Source organism: Silurus meridionalis, chromosome 14, assembly GCF_014805685.1.
Source record: "Silurus meridionalis isolate SWU-2019-XX chromosome 14, ASM1480568v1, whole genome shotgun sequence".
Taxonomy (NCBI): Eukaryota; Metazoa; Chordata; class Actinopteri; order Siluriformes; family Siluridae; genus Silurus; species Silurus meridionalis.
In genome coordinates this window covers 14,968,719-14,995,935 of record NC_060897.1, presented here as the reverse complement: position 1 = coordinate 14,995,935, position 27,217 = coordinate 14,968,719, and the positions used below count along the sequence as shown (strand labels likewise).

The 27,217-nt window shown below is 37.7% G+C and overlaps 1 protein-coding gene across 2 annotated transcripts in view; it reads right to left on the bottom strand.

Moving 5' to 3' along the window:
* LOC124397136 (cytohesin-3) overlaps positions 1-24,170 on the bottom strand; it is a 36,759-nt gene extending 12,589 nt beyond the window's left edge. The window contains exons 1-8 of one of the 2 annotated variants that reach the window (XM_046866652.1): positions 23,698-24,170; positions 7,954-8,036; positions 5,667-5,731; positions 3,470-3,536; positions 3,152-3,270; positions 2,666-2,746; positions 1,506-1,618; positions 617-765 (exon numbers count right to left, since the gene is read on the bottom strand). In XM_046866652.1, coding sequence (XP_046722608.1) covers positions 617-765; positions 1,506-1,618; positions 2,666-2,746; positions 3,152-3,270; positions 3,470-3,536; positions 5,667-5,731; positions 7,954-8,036; positions 23,698-23,716 — 696 coding nt within the window. In that variant the 5' untranslated portion in view covers positions 23,717-24,170. Of the gene's footprint in view, positions 1-616; positions 766-1,505; positions 1,619-2,665; positions 2,747-3,151; positions 3,271-3,469; positions 3,537-5,666; positions 5,732-7,953; positions 8,037-10,374; positions 10,500-23,697 lie in introns of those variants that run through there. The other variant, XM_046866651.1, reaches the window with a different exon arrangement.
* Positions 24,171-27,217: the final 3,047 nt, after the last annotated feature.

Here is a 27,217-nt window from a genome sequence, read left to right as displayed (position 1 = left end):
GAAACTGAATTAGTATTAGTCCTGTACATAAAAAGTTAACTAATAGTACCGTATACATAAGCAACTTAAGTATACTTAGTAAACTAAAGGTTTACAGTACATTAAGTATATTTTTCTTCACGTTTAATAGTATGATTGTCTTAAGCTTGGATAATATTCTACAAATTTTTTCATAAGGTCTGTTTTGTATCGATTCTTGCTTGCTAATTGCAAAAGGCTTATTTATGCATGGTAAAATTGTCCTGCCAGTAAGCACTTTTCCATGTTGTCCAATCAAGGCCTCTGTATAAACGTTCTGTGTGTTATCCGTGCATGTGGGAAAGTCCATCTCACAGCCTTTTGTAAGGTTTTTTGCTACACTAAATCATAGCTAATGCACTTGTGACACACACTAATTATTACATTTTGAGATATTTCCCAATACTCCAATGTATTTATTTACACCCTCAAATAATTAACAGGATTAAAATTCAACAATAAAGTGTTGGAAAAAAAAAACCTATGTACCATGAAAATAACTACTGCTGTTCTTGCTGATACCATGAGGAAAGCATTAGAAGCAGCATTGTTAGCATGCACAGAAATGGTGCATAAAGGTTAGCAGTGAATACAATACCCTGAGCAGCTCCTCTGGTAGGTCTCCTCCTTCATTGATTCCCCTGTTCATGGAGATGAACCGCTCCACAGCAGGCTTGTCCCTGACATTAGGGTTGTGAAGGCTGGTGTTCAGCATGATGATTGCAAAAGACAGGACATAGCAAGTGTCTACAAAAAAAAACCACAACATATGGAACATAATGCCACTACTACATCAATACGAGCGCAGATTTGAAAGCACACAGTTACATACAACTACAAATATACATCCGATTCACAAAACTCAAACTGTAATTTTAAAGCAAAATGAATCAGCTTTAGCTGCGTATAGGCAAATGACTTCCTATATTATAAAACCCATCCTAATTTACTCTTATAGCCATGTCAGTTGCATGAAACAATGTCAATTACGTGTTCTGAGTGTCTGCTACAGACAGGGACCCTTGAGTTGAGAGTTCTCACTGTGAAGGGTTTGGCTTTTAAGAAAACCCTTTAACAGTGTAAGGCTCTAAACAAATTGTGATTTATAAACTGTGACCTTTGAGTAGTCACAGGGACATACCATGAATTTTTCATAAACACATCTCCTTCTATTGATCTATTGATCTATTTTCCCAAAGAGCCGCACGGACTGACCTGAGATTCATTTAATTTTCAAAGATGGTCAGTGAGGTAATTAGAGACCAATTTTTCTGATGAACCAGCTGACAATGAATGAGCACTAATGCTCTGTGTTGTACCCAAAAATGCATGGATTTCATTATGCTGTAGATACAAATACGAGACGGCACACAATCTTTAGTCCTCGTGATCAATAGAACTTGGTAAAGAAGAGATAGAAGCGACAGATGGAAAAGACGCCATTGTTCTGATTGTTAATGCAATAAGAAAAAGACCGCCAGTCTGACCTGTGGATTGGAAGACTCCTGGGTTGCACTGACAGTACCGGGATGCAAAGGCCTCCATCATTCTATCGATCTTCTGTGCCTCACCCGGCAGCCTGAAGCTCCACAGAAATTGCCTGCACAGAAAGTGTGTGGGTGGCTCAACCAGAGAGCTAGAGCATCAATAACAATAAGAGGAGTATGTTCTAAGAACAAACCCTCAGGTGGGGCTCACATTTATGAACATGCTGGAGCTGCAATGGAACATGACTTTGCACAACCAACTCACGCTCATGCATAAACCTGGTCAAATGCCGACTTTTTTTATTCTAGTCAGTCTACAAACTAGAGGCTTTTCTGGACTTAAACATGTTTCTCATCTGCAAGTATCTAATGTAATTTCTTCTGAATTTGTGATCCACAAAAAGCATCAAAGATATGCCACAACCCCGAATGATCTAAACAGATCTTACAGAAACGTAACAAATCAGCTACATATGGAAAAGAGTGAAAAATATGAGCCTTTGTATTGATATTACTGAAGAAAAAGACGAAGATAGGACTGCATCCTCCATCAGTTTGAGGAATATTTCTGGGATGATGAGCACTGAAGTTGGTAGAACGCCTCCAAAAACAAAAAGCAACTTTGTATAAAAGTTTGCAAGACATGTCTCTGGGGGCCAGACATATGATCAAGAGATATGAATCATCAGTCATAATATTCTGATTGTTTTCCCAATCAAGTGACAGACAAAAAAAAAGATTAAAAAAATAAAAATCTTTAAAACTTTGTGCATAAGATGAAGCGACAGGTATAAAAAGTCAAAGTCAAAGATTTTGAATACCAGCTAGCACTAAATATGAAAAAAGAAAGCATTTGTTTTGAATTAAACTTCATTAGTAGGCAAGTCTAATAGCATTTATAACCATGTATATTTATGGAAAAACTAAATTATGAGAACTTGTTAAGAATCATGAGTTGATAAAGGAAAATAGTCTTCACTAGTTGTCTCTGATCACGGGTCGCCCTTAAATCGGTAATACAACCAGTGTTGTTGGCTAAATGACTTGCCGTTAAAGTATTTTTAATAGGGTCACTTGAACGTTTTGAAGCCTGAAACAACTTATAGTTGATGGTTATTATTGTATAAACCAGAGCTGTTGTGTGTGCAGATCCAACCCACCTTAACGCCTGTACAAGATTGAGGTCTGCAAATTCATGGAGCTCCACGAAGGCCTGAAGCACTTTAATGTTGAAGTCATCCCTGTGAAGACACATATAAATCTCTCAAAATAAACTCCAAACACCATGAATGCCAAAATCCCACCAACGGTGCTTCTCAGCAGCACAAGTTATTGTTTTAGAGAATGAGAATTTACAATGGCTCAGAGCCAAACCACTGCACAGGATAAGAATCAGACTTTTTGTCCGTCTAAGTTATACAGCTTCGAAAGCGTATTGTTTTGACAGGCATGTCCCTAGAGTTGTCCCGTTTACTTTGAAGAGATAAGAAACACATGTGGCCTCTGGTGATTTCTTTCTGCCACACAGTTTTGTGGCCGTTTTGCACAATAAATCCAGACAAACTATTTCCGGAGGATTTATGCCACGTTTAGCACCAGGACCCCAACTTTACCAGGGGGACAGACAAAAATGAAAAAGGTCTTACCGTTCCCCTAAGTAATCCCCAATGACTGTTTTGTTCAGACCCTCCCCTTTGTAGAGGAATTGGGCTATATCATCAGGGGTGTGTTGCAGGAGGTCATTCTCCAAGAGAAACTGGATCCCCTAGAAGTCAAACACGCACATAATGTTCCAAACCCATCAAAGCAAGCAAACCTTGAAATCTACATTTTTCTTTCTATGCTTTATTGAACTGCTGATAAATAATCCTGAATCTGAATGTGAATTTGATAGATGACTTTTTATTTTATTTAATTTTTTTATGGTGCTCATAAACATTTAGAGTTCATTTATTAAGACTTGCCTTTTTGGGATCCATGTTGAATTTCTTTCTTCCCATGGCAATCTGTTTGTTCCTCTGTGTGGTTTTGCTATAATGTACGGAATGAACACAAACAAATAGCAAAATTATTTGCATTGTGTGCTGTTCTTAAACAACTTCTCTGCAAGAAAGAACATCTCAAAATATGTTATCAAAAAGTGAAGAATGCTTCATGATCATTCCTGCTTACAAAGCGATGAAATAGTTATGATAGAATATGGTTTCAATGAATAGAATTTGAATAATGATATGTAAATTGGTGCTTTGCATAAACTGGTGTTTGAAGTTTAAAACTAACGATCTCTACAAAATATGTAAACAAAAAAAAAAAACAAAAAAAAAAAATTATATATATATATATATATATATATATATATATATATATATATATATATATATATATATATATATATATATATATAAGGAAAAGCACATTTATTTAATGATGCACAAGAACATAAAACCTGGTTTGTCTTACATTCATGCATTAGAAGAGCATTGAAGACTGTATTAGAAAAAGCCAAACAGTTTTAAAGATGTGTGGTATATATAGAAACTACTCGCAGTCACATTTTCTTGTAAGTGATGTGTTATAACCCAGATTAACACCTCAAAAAAACCTAATTGGCTGATAAACCTGTAGGAAGCTAAATAAAAAAAATCTAAATTAGCTTACACACATTAGTTTAAGATCAAGATTTTCATAAATCAACAAAGTTTTATAATTGCAGATTTTTTATTATTCATATAAGCTAATTTATATTACAGTTTTATATTACAGCCAATTTTGTATTATAACAGTTACATTAAAATCCAATAGCAAAGAAATCAGATGTGAGGATGTGTGACAGTTCGGGAAAAACACACGGTCAAAATGAAACATTAACTACAATGCGCTTGCTGTCCACTATCACCTGGACACCTGTTTATTTATGCAGTAATAAAGGTTGAAAGCATCTGTTAATGTTACCATAAAACATCAGAATGGGTGGGTGTCATTAATTGTGTCATTAACTGTGGAATGGCTCTTGGTACCAAATGAGCTTGTTTGACACTGCATGAAGATATGGTTTACATGTGTTAAAGGGCAAGATCTTTAGTGGCCTGCTATAGAGCTCTGACCTCAACCCTACTGAACAATATTGGGATGAATTGAAATGCTAAATGACCCCAGACCTTCTTATCGTACATCAACTCCTGACTTTACTAATGTGAATGAGCACAAATCTCCACCACAATCTAATGGAACATCTTTCCAGGAGAGTGGAGGTTATTATATCAGCAAATTGGGGACTGAATGTGGAATGGGATGTTCAGAAAGCATGTATAAATGTTATAGTCATGTGTCCACACACTTTTGTCTATATAGTGTATGTCTCTATAGAAATGTCAGTGCTGGGGCCTTTAGTTCCAGTGAAGGGACGGTGTGGGAAGTGTGGGAAGACAGTTTGTGTGAGATGGTTAACTGTCCAAATACTTTTTCAACTATATAGTGTATTTGAATGTATTTATATAAAACACCTGTGCAACACCTTGATTAAATTATGATTCTCCAAGGAAATGATGCTATCATCTTCAGGTAAAATGATTGCATGAACTAAAACATTTAAACATTTTTGTTCAAAAAAACAACAACTTATATCTACAATAACTCTTCAATTAAATTAAATTAATTTTATTTGTATAGCGCTTTTAACAATAAACATTGTCTCAAAGCAGCTTTACACAGATAATGTGGTGATAATGTGGTGATATGTTTTCTATAATTCTGCCACAAAACATTTCCAGCGATACATTGTCCCAGACCACTCTACATTTCAGACACAACACTAGGTAACAGTCTGGCTTTCATCTCTTTTAATTTGACCACAGATTGTATGTACTCTCCGGCAGCTGCCTGCCTGACACACAATGATGTAGTCAGTCAGACAGATGACAGGTAGTGAATGAAGTGGGTTTACTGTACATGTACATGAGGACAGATTGCTGCATGTGACACTGCTGAATAAATAAAGGGGATTATCATGGGGAGCAGCTGCATAGCAGAGAGCATTAGTGTGTATTTAACTGTACAGTGGTATTCAAGACTAAAATATATAACGGCTGCGTTTCCCTGTGCCACATATTCTGTTTGCCCATGTGCAGAAAAACAAGTTGCTGATCATAGTCCTAAACTCACCTCTCTCCCACACAGGTGAGCTGCTCGATTTCCGTCATCACTTCTGCAATCTCGAACTTCAATCGCTGCCAAAGAGTGTCAGAGAATTAGCCTTCTGATGGGGAAAGCCTTACAAATTATTTCACCTTTTTCAATCTTTATAGGTTGCAAAGAAATGATCAAAATAATCAAGTATATGTCAAGTCATGCTGCAAACATTGTCTAGAGTGCCCTCGTTTAATTCTAGAAATAAATATATTAGGGATATAAATTTATCATTTACTAGTAATTTAAATTTATACATTTTATTTTATCATTTAATCCCTTTATCCCTAATGAGCAAGCCAGTGGCGACAGTGCCAAGGAAAGAAACCTTGAGGGAAACCAGATTTAAAAGTGTGAACTTGCACATCAGTACATGGAATTTGCAGTCCTAAGCCATTGTTGCAGACTGTTTCTAACAATTACAGTGCAAAACCATCTTCATGGTTCTTATGGTTCACCTTTCCATTGAAGCATTGATCCTGTTACTTACAGTGGAGGAAATAGTCTAGAATGATAGGGTAGGTTTATTTTAACAAATTAGATAAAAAAAAGATCCAGGAAAAATAATAAATTAATATTATATATAAATTAATTTGTATTGGATCAAGTGAAATAAGTATTTGATCCCCTACCAACCAGCATGAATCCTGACCACCACACAACTAAATTAGTCCTATCTTTAAGAAAGTGCTACTAATATCAACTCATTATGTGTATAAAAGACACCCTTCACAGGATCAACCTCTTCCATTCAAAACTCTCCACCACCATGGTCTTATTTTGTATTACTTGTATTATCTTGTGTTATCTTGTATACCATTGGCAAGACCAAAGAGCTTTCAAAGGACGTCAGGGACAAGATTGTAGATCTGCGCAAAACTGGAATGGGCTACAAGACCATCAACGAGAAGCTTGGTGAGAAAGAGACCACTGTTGGCGCAATAATCCAAGTAATACAAGATTAGTCAATCTTGAGCTCCATGCAAAATATCACCTCATGGTGTAAGGATGATTCCGAGAGAGGTAAGGGATCAGCCCAGAATTACAAGGGAGGAGCTTGTTAATGATCTCAAGGGAGCTGGGACCACAGTCACCAAGAAAACCATTGGTAACACACCAAGGTCTCTCTGCTCAAGGATGCACATAAAAAGGCCCATTTAAAGTTTGCCAGTGAACACCTGAATGATTCAGAGAAGGCGTGGGAGAATGTGATGTGGTCAGATGAGACCAAAATTTAGCTCTTTGGCATCAACTCGACTCGCCGTGTTTAGAGACAGAGAAATGCTAAATATGACCCCAAGAACAACATCCTCACTGTCGAACATTGTGGAGGAAACATTCTGCTTTGGTGCTGTTTCTCTGCTAAGGGTACAGGAAGACTTCACCACATGAACAGGGCCATGCACTGCAGAATCTTGAGTGAGAACCTCCTGGCCTCAGTCAGAACACTGAAGATGGGTCATGGATGGGTCTTCCAGCATGTCAATGACAATGACAAAACATATAGCCAAGGCAACAGTGATCTTGTAGCTCATTCCAGGCTTGTGGAGGTCCACATTCTTGTCCCTGACGTCCTTTGACAGCTCTTTGGTTGTGAAGAGGTCTGAATAGAAGAGGTTGATTCTGTGACTGGTGTCTTTTATACACATAACGAGTTGATATTAGAAGTTCTTTCCTAAAGGGACAGGACTAATTTAGGTATGGGTTAAAATACTTATTTCACTCGATCAAATACAGATTAATTTATACATTTATAAAAATACATTTATAGCCTTTCTTTAATGTCTATTTTTATGGATTTTTTATATTCTGTCTCACTCGGTTAATAATAATAATAATAATAATAATAATAATAAAATAATAATAATAATAATAATAATAAACCTACCATAAAAAATATAGACTGTTCATTTCTTTGCTGATTTAGGGAAATCAGCAGGGGAATAAATAAAAATTTCCCCCACTGTATGTCATGGCCACCAAATATCTTTATTCTCTTACAATCTTTACACAATTCTCTCTCACTTGAAGTTAATAAGACAAGAATGTCATGGTACCGATAAACAAGGTAGTTTGGCACTCTGGTGCTGAAGACTCTCTGGCACTGGAGACTCTATATATCCTTGCAAATTTAAAGAAATGATCATGTATAGGACTGTGATGTGTGTATGTGATTTGTCTTATAGACCTTTTAGGATTAAACAGTGCAGCAGTTTAAGCTGCAGTAATATGCAAAACAATACATAGCCTTAAAGTTACTCACCTCAATGTCGTCCAGTAATTCTTTTTTTCTGCGCCTTATGTTTGTCAGCTCATCTCTCTCATCTAAGGACAGATCCTCAGGTACTACAAAAGAGAAAAGATAAAGAAAGCTATAAATATTGTCTGACAATGTTTATTGATCAGGGGTGACTAATCTTCAAAATACTGGTGTGGGTGTGGGGTTTTATTCCAATCAAACAGGAGCCACACCTGATTCCATCTGTTTAATTAGTTGATCTTGGCTTTCAGTACACTCAGGTGTGGCTTCTGTTTGGTTGATCTGAAAACCTTCACCCACACCAGCACGTTTTGATTAAGATTGAATACTGCCATTGTAAATGATAGAAATGTCCACACATTCTGGCTTGAGTTTGAAAAAAATAAAATAAAAAAAGGACCAATATTTTATCCTCCTGCTTATAGAACTAGACAAATTTATTTCCAACTCGTCAATTGGGTGTAGAGAGATACTTTAAAATTCAGACTCCTTCATATGACAAAAATCTTAGAACTAAGTATCTGTAAGATAAATATTAATTCTTGATTTAGATCAAAGATTTAGAGCTGAGACACAGAAAGACGGCTGCCAGATCCTTTTCACTGCACAGGAAATTGCTCACAAAAAGCACAAGAAGTGTAATAGTAGAATCGACAGTTGTAAACAGTAGCACCTTTGCATCCGTAAGATGTTTTTGAGGGTCACATGGCTTTTAAGGAAAAAGGTCACTTTTTGTATTTACCAATGGTAGCTCATGCTCATTTCTTCACACTTTTATAATGCTAGCTTGTATCCACTGCTTTAAAAGCAAAAGTCACTGTTGAATTACACTGTTAAGCTGCTTTGCAACTCATCATCCAGCAAATCCCAATCATCTTTCATCAATAGTACGTGTTCTATATTTAGCAAAACAAAATGACACTAGACACAAGCCATTAGTTTCAAGATGGTAAGAACTCTGACTGCCTGGAGTGACGGATGTGCTGCCAAAGCTCTGAACAGATGAACGTCGCTACATCTCATGAGTGTGTGAGGCCAACGAAGACGGTGGGTTGTCATTTCTGAAAAAAATCTTTGTAGTGAGGAAAGACTAGAGGACACAAATGTGCACATAAGCTGCGATTGTTACTAACAGGCTAAACTACGCCCCAACCCTCCTACACTGTTGTGAAGAATTTACTTGCTAAATAAAAGGCTTGAATGTCTCTGATTGCTCGGTCGCAGAGCTCGATGACAGGCACCCACTGTGAGTTTGAAAGAACACACTAGTGTTTAAAGCAAGGCGATGATTTAACAGTGTCGCGGCTAACATGCTGTGGCAGAAATGCCCTGGCGGAATGAAAGTTTGTTGCCATCTTCAGGGACAGACAAATGATAAAATTCAATAGCTAGCATTCTGGGCAAGAATAGCCTCCAATTTGCTGCCCACTCTTATGTTTTGGTTGCCTGGAAACTTAACTGAATATGCTACAAGCTGGTAGCTAATCATAGTTTCTATGTGTAATGTATACTGATGTAGATCAGTGCATTAATACAGACTAAGGGAAACAGTAAAGCACAAAACCAGGTAACTTTGCACCATCAACAAAATGGGCCGTGTTCGGAATATAAGCTATAATGTCATGTCCTCACATCACGCTCATATTTAATCTGGCTACAGTCTTTATTTTTCTCTTTAGTATGAGCACACTAGGGTATCCGCAGGAACCATAACATCAGCTACACACTATATGAAAGATTAAAACTACATGCAAAATATCATGCAAATACTCGACTCTCTCAGGCTACCTAGCTTGTTTTAATACAACCACTCTGTTTAAATAGTAAATTGAAAAGGAAAACCTCAGTCCTTTTTTCCTCAAAAAAATCAAATTTAAAGCCCCCATTTTGGCTGAGCCATGCTAATATGAGTAGCTCCTTTAACCATGTCTTGTGACTGTTAAAGCTTTCTAAAGCAAAAACTGCAGATGCAGAAGTACCGGTAAGCAGTGGAATACCTTAGACATTGACACTGATGGCATAAGAAGCAAGAAATAAGTCTGCTAAGCACTAACAAAGGATTCATTCAGATTACTGCAGCATGAATATCATTTTGTGTTCAACGTTAAGTCATGCATGCCAACCATCTGTTCAATGTACATCGACAATCAAGAAATAATGAAAAAAAAAAACGTGACCAGTCATTCCAGAGTTGCGACTTAAAACAGAAAGAGGAGAAGCATCCTGATGTTTTCCAGATCAGCCTGGAAACAACACAGCAGATGGATCACCATTGTGCACTGCAGGCTTCATTATGGTTGAGCAAACTCAAACCTACTTGCACTGCGCGCTGATCTGATTGTTAGTTAAAAATATCCCATATATATTTTGTGGTCTGAATCGAATTAGCTTTAAACAGAAAGTATTAAGAAATATATTACATACCAGGGCTCCCTATCCATGTCTCGCTCTCCTTGCACTGCATGGTAGATATATGTGAACCGTTTTCTTGTATGAATGCGAGCTTTGGCAGACAAATTTACTTCTTTTACCCCCACTAAAACTCCCTGACAACCTGCCTGTATTTGTACAGACGCTCCGAGACTCAGAGGGCATCGTTTGCATACCGACAGCAAGCAGGCATTCAGGTTAAACCGGTCTCTCTATCTGCTGCCTTGAGGAAACGTGGCCTACAGTCAAGTGTAACTCATGATGGAGAAAAATGCCAGAACACACACTGGGGAGGAAACGCTCACTTGGAGTTCAGCCTTGATGGGTCACAAGCTAGTCATCGAAGCACACTTAAAGGCATAAATACTTCTTGAAGATACATTACAATACACACAATCTAAAGAACATGCAAACAAAAACCTACATCTTTTTCCTGGCTTGGTTTCCATTACGGTGTTATCATGTTGCTGATTTACTTATGATCTGTACTTATGATCTGATGCAGGCTCGATGTTAAAATGGTTATGGTAAATGTCACCAGTGAGGTGAACACACACAAAAGAAAATTCGAAATGTATAATCTAATATGCAGTTTTGATTTACAACAGGTATTAATAACAGTATATTAAATAGTTTCCCACTGTCAGGGAACCACCGCCTTCCCTCAGCACCCAGCACGCTTGCAGCGCCTCGCCCAATTACTAACCACCTTCACCTGTTTCCCATCATCTCTCCCCATACTTAAAGCCCCCCGTTCACACTCACTCACCGTCCGTTCTACATTTCACTCTGGAGATCATTCCTGGACTACCCGTACAAAGGACTATACCCGTGTTCCAGTACTACTAAGGACTATACCCGTTTTCCGGTACTGTTACTTCCTGGCTTGTGTTTGTTCTCTGAACGACTATTAAACCTCGTTTATGGTACTTCGGTTTCTGTCCCTTGATCATCGCATGACACCCACTTTTATTTAAAACTTTAGGAGAAGCAATGAGGAGCTTGGCCTGTTTGGGAACTTATTTGGTTAGGTAAAGCTCCGTCATGAAACTGGTTGAGAAAATGCCAAGATTGTATACAGCTTCATTGGAAACTCGTTAAAAAATGTAAAAAGTACTTCTAAATTCTAAAATACTAATATTATTTCCTATGTTATTTCCCAAGATCCTATGAAATCTCACAAAAACATGTGTGTCCTTTTGACTCCTGGTGTACCTCAGTAAGCTCTGTGGACACATGTCACATTCACTTCCTCAAAGAAGAGGACTGTGTAGCTCATTAGTCTGTAGAAGTCATCCACAATGGAACATATCCTTCTTTTACTGAAACTGAAAAAAATCTTAATGACAACCCAGAGTATCTGTCATTAAAAGGAATGTCTCAGTAAGTCTGAATAAGATGCTTTTTTTTATTTTTATAAATGTAACCCAAATCCTACAGTTTCAAATGACTGTTCCAGTCATATCCCTTCAATTTATTAGTCTGATGTTTTGACCATAGCATGATTTAAATAACACCACAGGTCATCTTGCATCCCAAACAGCATGCCTAGATATAACTTTCTCATTTTAAAATTTGTACTTGCACAATAAAATTCATTAAAAACAACAACAACAAATAAAACCTTCATTTCCTCACTCTCAGTAGGCATACTTAAAGTCTGCACTTGATTTAAAAAAAAAGTAAAACAAAACTGTTTGTATCCCACAAAAAAGAATTCAAACCAGCTGTGCACAGGTTCATTTATAAAAATCCCACAGATATATGGGAACAGTGCTTACTTGTCCTTCTTTAATTTGTACCTGATAAGGGGTTGTATTACATTTCTCCTATTTATCTGTGCCTTGCTAATTTCCTGTTTCAGTATTAGTATTATAACTATCCCTTCTAGCTGACTGCTTCATTTCTCCTAATGCTTCCTAAAATTACACCTCAGGGCCATTTAAATCCAATCATGTCAGCTAAATCATGATGCATTCCCCAAAAAGACCTTCAGATAAGGACAAACAAATAGATCATCGTCTTGCTAAAAACGTAAACAGCTCCTTGTGACTGCAGAGACTGGAGTGGAAACTTTGAAACGATTGTTAACCAAACAGAGCATTTCTCCTAAAAGTTTCAGCCAACGTCTGGGGCTAATTGAGAAGTAAATGCATGTTGGATCTCTGTAAGCTTTGCACTCTGTTATTACCAGCTCATCTTACCAATGAACTGCTTTACCCATCGACTCTTGCTTGCAGGGGGTCACGTGTGCTTTACTGAAGATGTCCTGTCTCTGATCCCCTCACTGTCCCTCTGATGACTCACTCAGGAAATGAGTTTAGTGTCTGATTGCAGCCGACTGATAGAAGCAAACAGGCCTGTTTATATTGGCTCTGGCTCTCCAGACGCCACATCTGGAAACTAACAACGAAAGACGGGGGATGGTCTCTTCCAAGTCTACACTTTTTGCACAATTTCATACATCACTTCTGTGCACAGAGATTTACATAATGTTTGGCACTAGGTTCATCTGTTTGCATTCAGTTATCTGGTGTATCAATGCTTAAGTGCACTTTTTTAATGCACGTCATGGTGCATAAATTCTGCAAATAAGGAGCCAATCTCATATCAGGCTTTTATCCATGCAGGTTGGCACAAAACAAGCATTTTACCACAAAGCTGAGCTAATAACAGTGCTCCTCTCTGATAAAAGCCTGTTTTTTTATATATCAATACCCATATTAACCTTTAACCCGGCATCAGAAAAGTGGAAATATAAAGTAACGAGACAATTTATGTTAGTCTGCACGCAGAGATGAATATGAATAGCTTCCACACCTAAGGTGATCCAAAAGAGAAAACAAAACCAGACCAACCTTTTCAATATATCTAGGTTTCGTTTTCTAGATCTTTTTTTCGGCTTGAAAAAAGTATTCACACTTCACCAATCAGTGGGAAAGTGTCTGAAGTGGTTTTAAACTCTAAGCTGTTTTGCAATCGTTACTATTACATCGTCATTCCACTGCTGCTATTTTGCTAATGTAACGGATTATTTCCTATTCTAGCCTTGTTGAATAACTCTATTGCAGTTCATTGTAATTTAATTAAATAAAATCGGTAGTTTCCAGTTTCCAGAAATATTTCAGATAAATATTAGTTATACTATACAGACAAAAGTTTGTGGACATGAATGTTCTTCATTATTGTAGACTGAGGAGGCCTGGGGTGGAGTCAGCATTCCAATTAATCCCAAAGGTGTTTGATAGGGTTGAGATCAGGGTCACTCAAGATGTTCCACTCCAACCCATGTAAACCATACCTTCATGGAGCTTGGTTTGTGCACAGGGGCATTGTCAGGTTGGAATAGGTTTGGGTCTCCTAGTTCATGTGAAGGGATTTTTTTATTCTCCTCCATCCAAAGACCCCCCTATACAATTGTGTGCCTCCAACTTTGTGATAAAAGTTTGAGAAAGAACCACATATGACTGGAAATCAGGAATTGATCCGAAAGGCCAGCTCAGTCCTGGGGATTCCCCTGGACACTGTACAGGAGGTGGGAAAAAGGAGGATGGTAGCTAAACTCCATTAATGAAAAACGACTCTCACCCCCTGTATGAAACAGTTTCATCTTTTAGCAGCTCCTTCAGGGACAGAGTTACATCCTAAGTGTCAGAAGTAGCGATAAAGATGGTCTTTTATTTTCCTGCTACTATTAGACTTTACAATCAGAGCTCCTCCCAGTGAACCAGTCACCAAAATATACACTGTTATTACTGTTTAACTGTGCAATAATAACAATAAAAAAATTTTTTTAAGCAACACGTGTGTAATAACAATAATGTAAAACTGTGCAATATTACCTATGTTAGATAGCATAACTACTTACTTGTGGTCTCTTTTTTCTTCTTTTTATTTATACATTGTGTTGTATATACTATATACTGTATTATGTTTCTATTTTCTTTTTTTACATATTTGCATATTTCTTTGCTGCTGTAACAGAGAAATTTCCCCACTGTGGGACAAATAAAGGTATATCTTATCTTATCTTAAATGTCTGGTGTCCCTATCCCTATAAACCATATGTTAAAGCGGTCATGGTATGAAATGTTTCAGTTTTGTCCCCGATATTCAGAATAGAACAGCTGGGTGAAATGAAAGGTGCAGGATAGATTAATGCAGTAATGTGCTTTTGCAGGCTGGATTAAGTTAAGTCAAATTCTTTATACAACCTGCCCAACCAATCCAGGTCAGTAAGGACACAAAAGCAGTAGTATAGCTGTAACGTCACCTTACAGCTGGAGAGCATTCATCATGTTCATTGTGATGGGTGCCAATAATTTAGGAACCGTTGTTTCCAATGTGCAAAATACAATTCTTTTTCATGTTATATAAGCTACAAATTTCATTATACTTATTGAAGTAAAATCAATAATTCTTGATTTAAATGTACAACCTGGAAAAGTCCATGGTCAATGTCAGGCGTACTGTAAATAAGAATTTCAACACATTTTTTATTGTTATTACTCTAAGACTGCTAAGAAAAACAGGGTAGTTGTAATACACTCAGATGGACATATGACGTGATGCGATAAGACATACATGAAGTCTGCTGTTAAAACTGTGTACAAACATAGCATGCCCTCACTTCTGCTAGGCCTGCTGGGAAACGGCATGACCCACATACTGCCTTCAAACTGTATCAGTTTTATGAAATAGTGACAATGATGCACAACACTGAAGTCTGGAGATTTCTATCCTGACTTGCTTGTACAAATTTGAGAACACAGTTTCCTTTGCTGGTTGGTTGTCTTGGCAATAGGTCAAGAACCAGGTATTATGACTCAGTAAGGTATATTTGAATTGGGGTTGGGGGTGGGACTTGGGATTCTATTAACAAAGCTTTTATATTAAAACAGCAATAAAGAAGTTGAAAATGAAAGATTGAGGTATTTTATGGAACATTTTGCAGGGACTTCTACATATAATAATTTAATCCATTCTAGGAAAAGGATTCTAGCAGCTAGTAATCCTAAACTCCTATGCCACACACACACACACATACACACATTGCAATTAAACAGCCTTTCAGAAAGAGCAAACATGTGCACATATACACAGCTGGGCTGAGATCTCCATCCCTAACCTACTTTCCAGCATTCCTACATACAACATGACTCTTGTTTCAGGTCAAGTTGTAACACACACACACACACACACACACACACACACACAGACATACCGAAGTACACAAACATACACATCTAGATGATCATACGGCCAAATATGGAGTAAACACTTAAATATACTGTACATGTGTCTATAGAAGTTTGCTTATCCTAAAATACATTTTTGATTTGATTGGTGGGTCAAGAGGATTTATATAAATAAAGTCCCTGGGATTAGGCAAAAGGAAAGCTAGCATTTCTAATTGAAAAATGTATGGTTAGCAAAGGATCAGGAAAGTATTTACACATTGGCCACTGAAACATATGAGCTTCTATAGATCTAAGATCAATGTCGAATTGAATTTCATCAGGGGAAAATTCCAACATAATAATTAGTAATTCTGACATATCTGTGGCCGAACTAGTCCAAGTGCAAAACTAATCGTGCTTTTGGAATGGCAAGGATAATATTATGCTACGACCACACATGGTGATTTAAAAAAAAAAATCATTTTCCAAGTCACATATCGCTGTACTCTAAAGCAGCTTATAGGCGTTCCTACTGCCGGTTGCCATAGTAACTTTAATCAGTGGGTGGAGCATCACAGATCATTTGCACTCTACTGCTTTCACTGCCAGTGGTAGTCACTGCACCAAATCGCTCTATATTTGCATAAAGTTAAACTCCACTGGACAACCCTGCATGTAGCCGCCAACGGTCCCTGAATCTCATAGTGACGGAAGCCGCAAGCTCTCACTGTGTGTATGGGTGGTCTCTCCCTTCTCAATTAAAAATTACACTTCTTCCAAGTATGTTATACTGCTTTTTGAAGATCCATGAGAAGCAGTCTGAGAAGATGTAGATGGTTGGTTTTACTAAAAGGAAGCATGTGTTAGTCCTCAACCTGCCTGATTTTGTACCTTTTGTGTGATAGATGAATAAAGTTCATTATGTAATGGGTGGAAATTGGGAATGACCTTTCAAGGTCCAAAGTCAATCCTGCATCTGGATTATTGCCAGTTTAACATCATCTCCCTGTGTCAACTTGAATTTTTCTTGTTTTACCGTATTAAAGGAATGACGGTAGGTGGACTGGGTATTAAAATTGCTCTGCATTCCAGTGGGCTCCTGTCCAGGGTGGATTCCTTCCCTACATGTTGTTTTGCAGAGATCACTAGTTCCACTACAAGCTAAACCAGTATTGACTGAAGAAGAATGACAGAGTGTATATTTTGTTTAAAGATTATAGCGACATACTCTGAAGAGATCTGATCAAGTAGGTTTAAGATCTCTTTAGTTACAAGTGTGTTATAACAGGAAAGACAGTGAACTATGCAACACAGTGCATCCCCCAGGAACTGATTGAGAGCAAATATTCAGTCAAATGCAGCTGGCGACTTCCATATAATTCCGAGAATCATGTTCGATTGTGTACTTAATGAATTTGCAGCCAAACTCATAGGTTAAATATAACTATGTAAAGATTGGGAGCACTTTCAAAAAGGGTGTGGATTCCCAAATACTCCCTAAAACAATTTAGCAATCATTTTGGGCTATATTTAGAACAGTTTTCTTATTCTAAATTTAGACATTAAGGTGTTTTTAAAAAAATACAAAATTTTACATCTGTTTAGTCATTACTAACAGTCAGACCAGATGTAACAAGTCTATGAGTGTGTCATATAAAAAAAAAAGAAACAGTCCTCTTTGATGCAGTATAGTTGGAAACCCAGTGTATTAAACAGACTTCCTCACCACATAATGTGAGACCTTCTCATGTGGCCCACTTATTGCAGGCACTTGTCTACTAATAAAGGCTGAAAGAATAAAACTGGGGATTGGGAACACAGTAAAAAAATATCATATTACAAGTCTTTTCCGGGTCCCGATGTATACTAATTACAGTTAGGTTTAATGTTTCCAGAATCAGGAATATAAAGGGATGTGAAAAATTGTAAAACTGAAAACAAAGTTCTACAATGTATGTAAAGTGTAAAAACTTTAAAAACTTAATCTTACCAGAATCGTAATAGCTCATCACAGTTTAAGTCAAAATGTATGTCCTCCTAGTAATTCAGCACTTGATCATTTTTCAAATTTTATATTAATGAACATAATTAGCAGATCTTTTAGCCTAGGTAATTAGGCTATTTAGAATATTTAGGCCATTAGTGATGGATTATGTCAAATACTAAAACCGATTCTTTCTTTATATTTGTTCTTCAAAAAAACATTATATAGACTAAAATGCTGAGACACCTGACTTTCCAGTCACATGTGGTTCTTTCCCAAACTGTTACCACAAAATTAAAGGCAGAAATCTGTATTGGATGTCTTTGGATGCACTGAATTATTCTTTCCCAAAAAAACTGGTCTAGCATGACACTAGTGCACAAAGCAAGCTCCTTGAAGATATGAACTTTAACCTTTACCTTTATCTTAAATTCGATGAATGTACAAAGTTTTGAATATTAACTTGACATGTTTAGAACAAATGCGACAGAAGCAACAGGAATAGCTAAAAAACTAGTGAGTTTTTTTTCTTATGTAAACAACCATGTACCTGAACAAAATGGGTATTATTAAGGTCAGCAAAAAAAATTGAGCTCATGTGCATATATCGTACAATAAGTCAATAATTTAATTATCATGACAGGGCTACAATTAATTGGACTTCTTGGGAAACATAAGTCAGGACTGGGAAGCACAGTGGTGCTTTCGTTCGCCTAATGGTTTGGCTGAAGATATTAAGATATGCCCTTTATAGCATAGTATTTTCAAACTCTAGAAGAACCTAATACATATAAGTGAATAGAATGCAACTGAATAGGCACAGAGATACACTGTTTTCCTGTATCTTCAACAAGTTGAGCAATTTGGGATTGTGTTATGTAATTGTCCTGGCCCTGAATCTCCCCACCTACACCAGCCTACTCTTTCCTCTTTCAGGAAAAGCCACTTCAGAAAGAAAAATCCTCCAGCTTCAGGGATGAAAATATTGCAAACACAGAGAGGGAAAGAGAAAGTGCTGTTTTTTTAATTTTTTTGTCTGGAATTTATTCCCCTGCATGGCTTAGTACTCCCCAGACTGGCGTATAGCATGACTTCCTTTAGTGCGGGCCTGATGAATAGCCTTCAGCCTGCCTTGCGCCTTCTTAAATTCCCCCAATACTGACGCACTGTTTGCCTAAACATGTTTCCAATTTAGCTGTTCTCAGGCTTTTACGCCTAAACTGCACGCTAGCATCTAGCATTTTTTTCAGTTTGTGAACAGAGGTGCTGCTCCTGTAAGGAAGATGCTTTTAAAGGCAAAAATCTTAATAATCTTTAAAATAAATACTGTTTTTTAGAATTTCCAGGAACAAAAGACAAATTCATGAAGCAGTGTGTCTTTTGTGTTTTAGATTAACAGTGTCTAAACTGAGTGTTTTAGTGATACATTAGAAGCCATTTATGTAAGTAAGCAGACAACAATAACGTGTTTTGGAATCAGGAGTACAACGCAAAGCTTTGTGTTCTACAAATAGAGCACAACAATACATTTAACACTTATACATTAAGCACAAATAAGCAATACCCAGTGGCAGTCAGCTTACTGCATAGTGCATTGGGAAATACTACTACAGTTAAAGTAACCAGCCTTTGCCCTGCTGCGTGATGAGGAGAGATGCCTGATTTATGGAAAGTGAATATAATTCTTTTCAGTACTCATCCTCCCTGCTCCACCTGCTTCAACTTCCCGGTCTGCTGATGACTTTGCCTCCTTCGTTACGAGAAGACGATACAGTAAAAAGATTAAGGAATCTGCCAAATTTCTCAACCATAGCAGAATAAGAGGTGCTGCAAGAGGATCTAATCACTTTAACTATGCTCCAGACCATCACACAAGACCCGATGCGATTCATCACCATATTCATCAACTGGTCCTAAGCATTCAGCCATGTGCCAACTACCTTTAAGAGAGCAAGGGTTATTCCCATCTTGAAGAAACCTGCTCTGGATCCATTGGCCATTAACAACTACTTCTCTCCTTTCTTTCTAAAACTATGGAAGGCACTCATTTTAACCAACTGACTATCTCTAACTATACTACTTCCAAGACCCCAACCACTCTGGCTTCAAACGGCAAATTCCACAGAGATGGCCATTATTGCTGTCACTAAGAAACTACACGAGATCAACCAAGCTGTCATCTGTCCTTATTCTCCTAGACCTGTCAGCATCGTTCGACACGGTCATCCATAAGACTGTCTTGTCAACCCTCAGTATCATTGGAATCTTTGGAGCAGCATGAGAATGGTTTGCTTCCTACCTAAAAGGTCGCTTATTCCAATTAACATGAAGGGGGTCGACATCTGCCCCACGCAGACTCTCCACTGGCGTCTCTTGTCATTTCGAGACAGTACTACTGCAACTCTCTGCAGGCGGGTCTACGTCTAAACACTATTCATCCATTGCAAATGATCCAAAACGCAACCGGGGCGACTTGTGTTCAACCTGCCCAAGTTCTCCCACACCACCCCACTGCTGTGCTCCCTTCAATGTCTTCTGGTAGCTGCACGCCTCAGATTCAAAACACTGATGCTTGCCTGCAAAGCTAAAAATGGAACAGCAGTTTCTTACCTCAGAGACCTCATCATACCTCACACTGCAACAATCTGCCTGAGATCTTCTAGCACTGCTGGACAGGTCCCACCTTCTGTCAGGGTAAGAGGTAAGTATACTTCAAGGCTCCTCTCTGTTCTGGCACCGAGGTGGTGGAATGAACCTCCTTAAACTAGCACTTTTTTAACCTTTGCTTTGTCTTTGTTTAAAAAACATCCTCTGAGCTGTAGGTTGATGGTATCTTAAGTTTGAAATCTAGCAAACTAGTGTTGACTTATTCATTGATGAGTAATGACCAACATCATTCCTTCTGATAAAAAAGTTTGGTATATATGATGAGTCAATGCTTGAAGACTTTAAAAGTCTCTTTACCTCTTTTATTATAACATCATACATTAATAATAATTATGAATATTGATTGTAAACAGAGAACCAAATTTTGCTCCGTTGAAAAAAACTTACTACAGCTGCTATTATGTAATGCATTTTTTGTTTGCTTTCAGTTTTATTTTTAGGGGGAAATTAGGTTGTTAAACACTAACAGACAGTGACAATCAAGCAGTTTAAGTGTGGTAGTCCTTGAAGGAGAACCTAAATGTAATAGATTCTAGATTGTCATATAAGTCAAACAACAAATGATAGAGCAAAATATATTAGCTGAATCTCAGTGAAATGAAAAACTGACCCTCGCACCCCTGAGAGTGATTAGAAGGAGTATTTTATACTTTAAAGCACTTTTCGTACCCTCTGTACTGCATGAAGTCATAGACCACAGTCACTTCTTTCCCTTGGAAGTCCACCAACAATCTTTTACATAAACACTAGCGGTTTACACCCATCCAAACAGGGAAGAACCACAAGAACATGCCTGAGGTTAACCAAACACAATTTACCTCACCCATATTGCAAATGCAGCATCATAACTTTGATCGAAACCAACACTCATGCAGACAAGAACTAGCTGGCTTGTAATGCCACACATAAAATGACCACTATCTGTAGAAATGAATGAATCTGTACTGCAAAAAAAGTGAACAATACCTTTTTATCTTGTGATGTCTTTTTAATATGATAAAGCTGGTATATAGTATATGAGTTCCCACAGTGGGTGACGACACTGATTAGTGTTTCACAGCAGGGGACCGTCTCTTCCTCCACTGGTGGTCTAATCTGGTCTGCTTGCTAGACCAGTCCCAGACAGCTACATTACGCCCACACTGACCCCAGTAGAGGCTCAATAACCAAAACCTGTTTTCAAGATATAAATGAGAAAGCTCTGAACGGTGAATGAACCCCAGTCAATTATATTGGATGATCTGATGTGTCCAAGTCTAGGAGCTGAACAGTTATAGATCCAATAAATGATCTTACATAAAAGAAATCAGGTTACACCCCTGAATATTCACTATGGGGGTTCTGTCAGGTTTGACCACAGACACGTAGGCTCTGACATTTTCAGTCACTTTAACAGAAGTGCCTCTACATGTTACAATGAGACCACTGTGCTTACTAGACTAGAAAAAAAATACACAAACTCGTCTGGACAGCATGCCTGTAGTACAAATCAAAAGGATTTGTACTACACATTCTCTACAAGGCATAGCAATTAACTGAGTGGATCAATAATGAAATAGCAATACTTTCTTTCTCTTTTTTATAATACTTCCCTCTTATCCAAGGGAATGTAAAAAAAATAAAATGTTGTAGTAGGAATACTGATGTGCCGTAGAAAACTATTGTTTTGTCAACCATCTACACATACAAAATCACATGTGCATGATATAGTAGCTCAGTGGTCAAGATGCTAGACTTCTGTTCAAAAGGTTATGAGTCACAGCATCACCAAGCAACCACTGCTGGATCATTGAGCAAGACCCATTACCCTGAACTACTCAGTTTAGATGAGATAACTGAATTTCCCTCTAAATGCACATATAAATGCACACTTTAACATATATTATACGTTAAGAACACCTGCATACATGCTCATTCAGGCAATTATCCAATCAGCCAAGCTTTTGGCAGCAGGGCATTGCATAAGATTCACATAAAAAAACAGAATTGTGGGTATATATCTAATCTCTGTAGTTTTAAATGTGGTATAGGTATATTTTTATGCAAGATAGTTTAGCTTGAGAAATTGCTATTTTTCTACGACTTTAACACAAAACTATCTCCGGAGTTTACACAAAGTAGTGTAGAAAAACAGAAAGAAAGACAATCCAGTAAACTGCATCTAATTTCCTAGTTAATGACAGAGGTAAAAGAACAATGAGCAGTGACTGAGAGGAAGTCTAGAGTAACTCAAATTATCACTCCTTACAACAGTGATGAGCAGAAAAGCAGTTCAAAATGCATAACATGCAAAGCCTCATGGACGATGGGCTACAATAAATTAACAACACATAGGCTTCTACTTGTATCAGACAAGAACAGGAGCCTGAAGCTACAATGGACACAGTCTCTGTCCTGTTCTGATTTGTTCAGGTGTTCCCAATAAAGTGGTCATGTGTGCATAATTCTTGATATTCATTTGAGCAAAAGTTTCACTTCTGAGACTCATTTCTTATTTATACAACACATTCTGCATACTACTTGTAGCCTTGGTATTGCTTGGTATTAGACAGGAATCTCAAGACATTTTTCAGTGCTATATATGAATTCGAGGTACAATTACAAAACAATTCTCTTTGCATTTTAATGATTCTTGATTTGTTTTCCTAGCCTACATTAGTACGCCCACTCACAACTCTTCAAACATAATATCATCTCCATGCATTGAAGAAGAGAATATTTCCTGGCTCACACTTGAATCAATTCATTGCTGCATCTCACAAATGCAAAAAAGGTAAGAGAAAGCCTTGGCACAGTGATAGATGATGGTGATTAATAGTTACTTTTACTTAATGTGGGTTTGTTTAATTGGTTGTTTCTCAATAAAATGTACTTCATGAGCTTCACCTGAACTACCATCTTAGTAACAAATGGTCCAGCCGGCATCTAGGGGAGCTCAGGTTCACTCTCCAGAAGACTTCTCAAAGATTTTTGATGTACCTCAGGAACTTTCCTTTATTTCAGAATTTTCACCAAAGATACAACATTTACCTATTGAAATAACTCAAAAAACTTGTTTGTTTAATAATGTATACCAATGACAGTAGTGATGCCCATCACATCATCACCAGACATGGATCCGAGGATGAAGCAGGCATGCATTGCTCAGTGCAGGTCTGAGAATTTTGTTGAAATGTCCAAGAGTCAAACTGATCTCAGTCTGTGCTATAGAAGGACCACACCATCCACTCAAAACTTACTACCACTGGAACATCCTTCAGCATTACCTGGCCTCGAGAATGCACTACACTGTGGAACCACACTGCAAAAACATTCAGGTGCTATGTTATAACCCAGTAATAGATACGTTAATTTCTGATCTAATCCAATCTAATCTGATCTAACCTAATCTAACTCAAAATAAAAAAAAATTCAATTACAGCAATACATTTGTGAACATCAGAAAACCAGCGTAAAAAATAAATGGAAATCAGAAAAGGGTCGTACCTTGATTATCATCATCCATGCTTACTGCTGAAGGAGAAGGTGCGGTAACAAAAAACGGATAAAAATAACACGGTCCGAGCCAGATGGCTGTTGCAGTGTGGGTTTTTACGTTGAAGGCTGCATTTAAACGCGGCTCGCATCACACACACACACACACACACACACACACGGCTCTTGTCTTGTATTAGACTCAGACCATAAATGAGTGTTCACTGTGCTCTGGAGTCAGTTTTATCCCTGTTCGGTGTGAATGGGTGGAAAAAGCCTCTTCATCCAGGATGTCACTGCTGCTGGTTGAACCATTCGGCGGACAGACGCGTCCTCTCCATCCAGCACACCGTCACTTACATCTGGGTTTCACGGCTCCGTTGAAAGCGCTTATTTCACACTGGTCTTGCGGCAAATCCCGCCTCCTGTGTTATGACTTGCTGGTGGTTCATACTCCAAATTCGTCCGGTGAATCAGAATCGGAGGATTGTGTGCGCCTATGAGCTTCTAACCAATCGTAGTGTGAAAGGCGGGATTTGGAGGAATACGATTAAGGGGGAAACGAATTAATACGTTACAGCTGCCGTTGTTACGTCATCGCACCGTGCCCCGCCCCTTTTTACCGCTACAAACCGGCGTTCACGTGACTCATCGTGTCGCAGGCCGATATTGCCGCTAAGAGGATAGTACATTATTATGTCAGTGGAAGGTGAAGTTAGCAAAACGTTCAGCCGAACACAGCTGCTAATTATATTTATATAAAGATTAAATTATTAAATTGTGATTTACTTCTTTTAACAACCATGTAGTGGGGTTCAAGATCAATTTTAGACCCACCAATCATCAGAGGACTAGGTCTTACAAAGAAGGCTCAGTGAAATTTAAATTAGTTTGCATATGTGATGAGCCAGATGTGCATACAGAACTTGCTGAAGTAAACAAAACAAAATGTACACCGAACATTCAGAAATACGATGGGGGCAGAATGATGAAGAAAGAATGCTCAAAAGGAGGAAAAGTAAACATGTAAACGAAAAAAGCTGTTAGAAGTGACAAGATGGTCTTCTCCACAAGCACTGTCACTATCCCATCCAGGTGGTACCTAATGAAAAGTGATAGAGAAGCAACACCCAGACAGCTTGTCGAGATCTGACTAAAACCACTAGAGAAGTGTGGGAGTTAACAGTACATTGTTTACCAGCGAGTCATACAACCACTGAGAATGTACAAAATCTTTGCAACAACAGCAAAAGCGAATAGAGCACCAATAGAGGTGGATCATAGCCATGCAAGATGCCCAGCTGGAATCAGCATTCACTGCTGTACACTGTATGAAAAGATAGCTGATGGATTTGTTGATGTTGATTGTAAAAAATCGACAGGACTGAGAAAAGCTAGCTCGACTTTTGCTAATGTAAAATAAAGACAACATGTATTGATTTTGAATGAACAAACTGAAGCATTTATAGTTTGTAAATTTATATACATGGTATTAAACTCAGTTATGTCCGATTAGTAAATGCCAAATGTAATGAAATCTCATTCCACTAAACATATTCATATCTCCTGAAATGAAAGCAATTTCAGATATAGTTAATTTAATACGATGATTTAGACCCTATTTTTTAACCTATATAGGTCTAGCATCTGTCCTGTAATATAACACAAAACAAATACATTAATGCTCAGCAATAAAAGTTAGTGATCTTATTGATAATGGAACAATGTAAAAAAAAATGTGCATATGCATGCTTGTGCATGCATGTGTGTGTCATCAGGGGCTTTAGTGTAGCTTTCCAGGGGTTGGTTGCCAGAACGATCTATTACGTTTAATAGTCAAATTGAGATCTTGAAAAATCACAGTAACCAACATAAGGATCCAGTTTAGTTTAAACTTTGCTTAATAAGCTTTTTATACAGCACCATTATTATTATTCTTAAAAATAATAGTCTGAGTCACTTGAGCGCACTAAACTTAACAGACAGTTCACACACAGACTTCTCTGTCCTGGAACTGAACCACCAAATCTGACTCTTCAATTCAATAGTCTGAACCCCTGACGCCAATTGCGTTTTTTGCCTACTTGGAAATTTGAAAATTGAGGTCACATATAATAAACGTGGCAAATAAGATAAAGAATTGGCACTAGGGCTATACTCCTCATATACTCTTAAAAAGCAAACAGTGATGGTAGTGAGTTGTATTAACTCTGCCTGCAGATTCATACACACAAGGATTCAATTATAGCATTACAGCTTGTCAGAGTGGGGATAGAAGGGGCTAGAAGGGGGGTTGGGGTGACTAAGGTCCCTTTCAGATCAGAATTGGGTGATTTACTGCAGATTATCTTTGTTTGTGATTAGATTAGAGCACAGAAAATTGTGCCATTACATCATTTCAGAAGAGACTAGGTATAAAATACAGCCCAATTGATAGATTTGAGCATGAGGAATTCATTCAACACAAAAGGACAGAAAATATATTTATATCAAACACTTTCTTGCAAAGAACTGGTTTGACAGATTCCAGTAAGATACCAGAGACTTTGCTTTTCACAACAACCCTGTTGTGAATGTTGGATTTTTTATTGATTTTTCACTAAACCAAAGAAGATCCTAAAACAAAAGTCCGTGGACTGACTCAAAAATTCCAAAGCGTTCCGACCTGGATTTTCTGCCAGATCGTGTCAGAAAAATGTCTGAAAAAGATCTGGAAGTTCTTTCCTAGAGTTAGCAAATATGTCCACTGGTGGAGTGGGAGTTATAAAGAGAGAGGGAGAGTTTGGGAATTTGGGGGGTGGCTCCAGTTTGGGGGAGTATTTCCTGCTCAGAAAGCAGATGTCTGGCCCACTCCAGGAAACTCTCTGTTTTCTTAGTTTTTCTTTTTTTTCTGCATTCCTTGGGTGTGGATGCTTTTAACAAAAACATCAAGGTCATCTAAAGAAAAATCCGCATAAGTGTATCATTGATTTAAATATGTCCAAATGTTATTCCCATGTTGCATTTGTTTCTCTCAGTAATGTGCTTTGGAAAAGGATTCTTCACATCTGAAAGGGTTCTAATTAAAACTATCTCTGAGATGGAAACACTGTAGTAAGGTTCTGCAAATAACCTTTAAATGCGAACTTTAGAATGAACACTGTCTTAACACTTTACAGTTCAAGATAAAACCTTTTTCTAAAAGATGTTACAATAAATGAAATCTGGATTGTGGTAATCATCCAAATGGGGACAACAACAACCACACAACATTATTAGCTTATTTATAGATCTTAAGGCTTATTATCCAGTTAAGGGAAAGCAATGCAATGTTCAAATTAATATTACATTGTTAAATTGAGAAATAGATGTGTAGAGGCATGCATGATTAGGCCCCTTGAATGAAACGCTCACATAATAGTAACTGCCATTAGCCTTTCGTCAGATGGAACAAATCACTAGCGAGAGGTCACGCACAACAGCTACCATTATTCTCAAAGACAAAAGCTAAATAGCAAAGTATATTGTTGCATGGTACAGTGCTTCACAATTC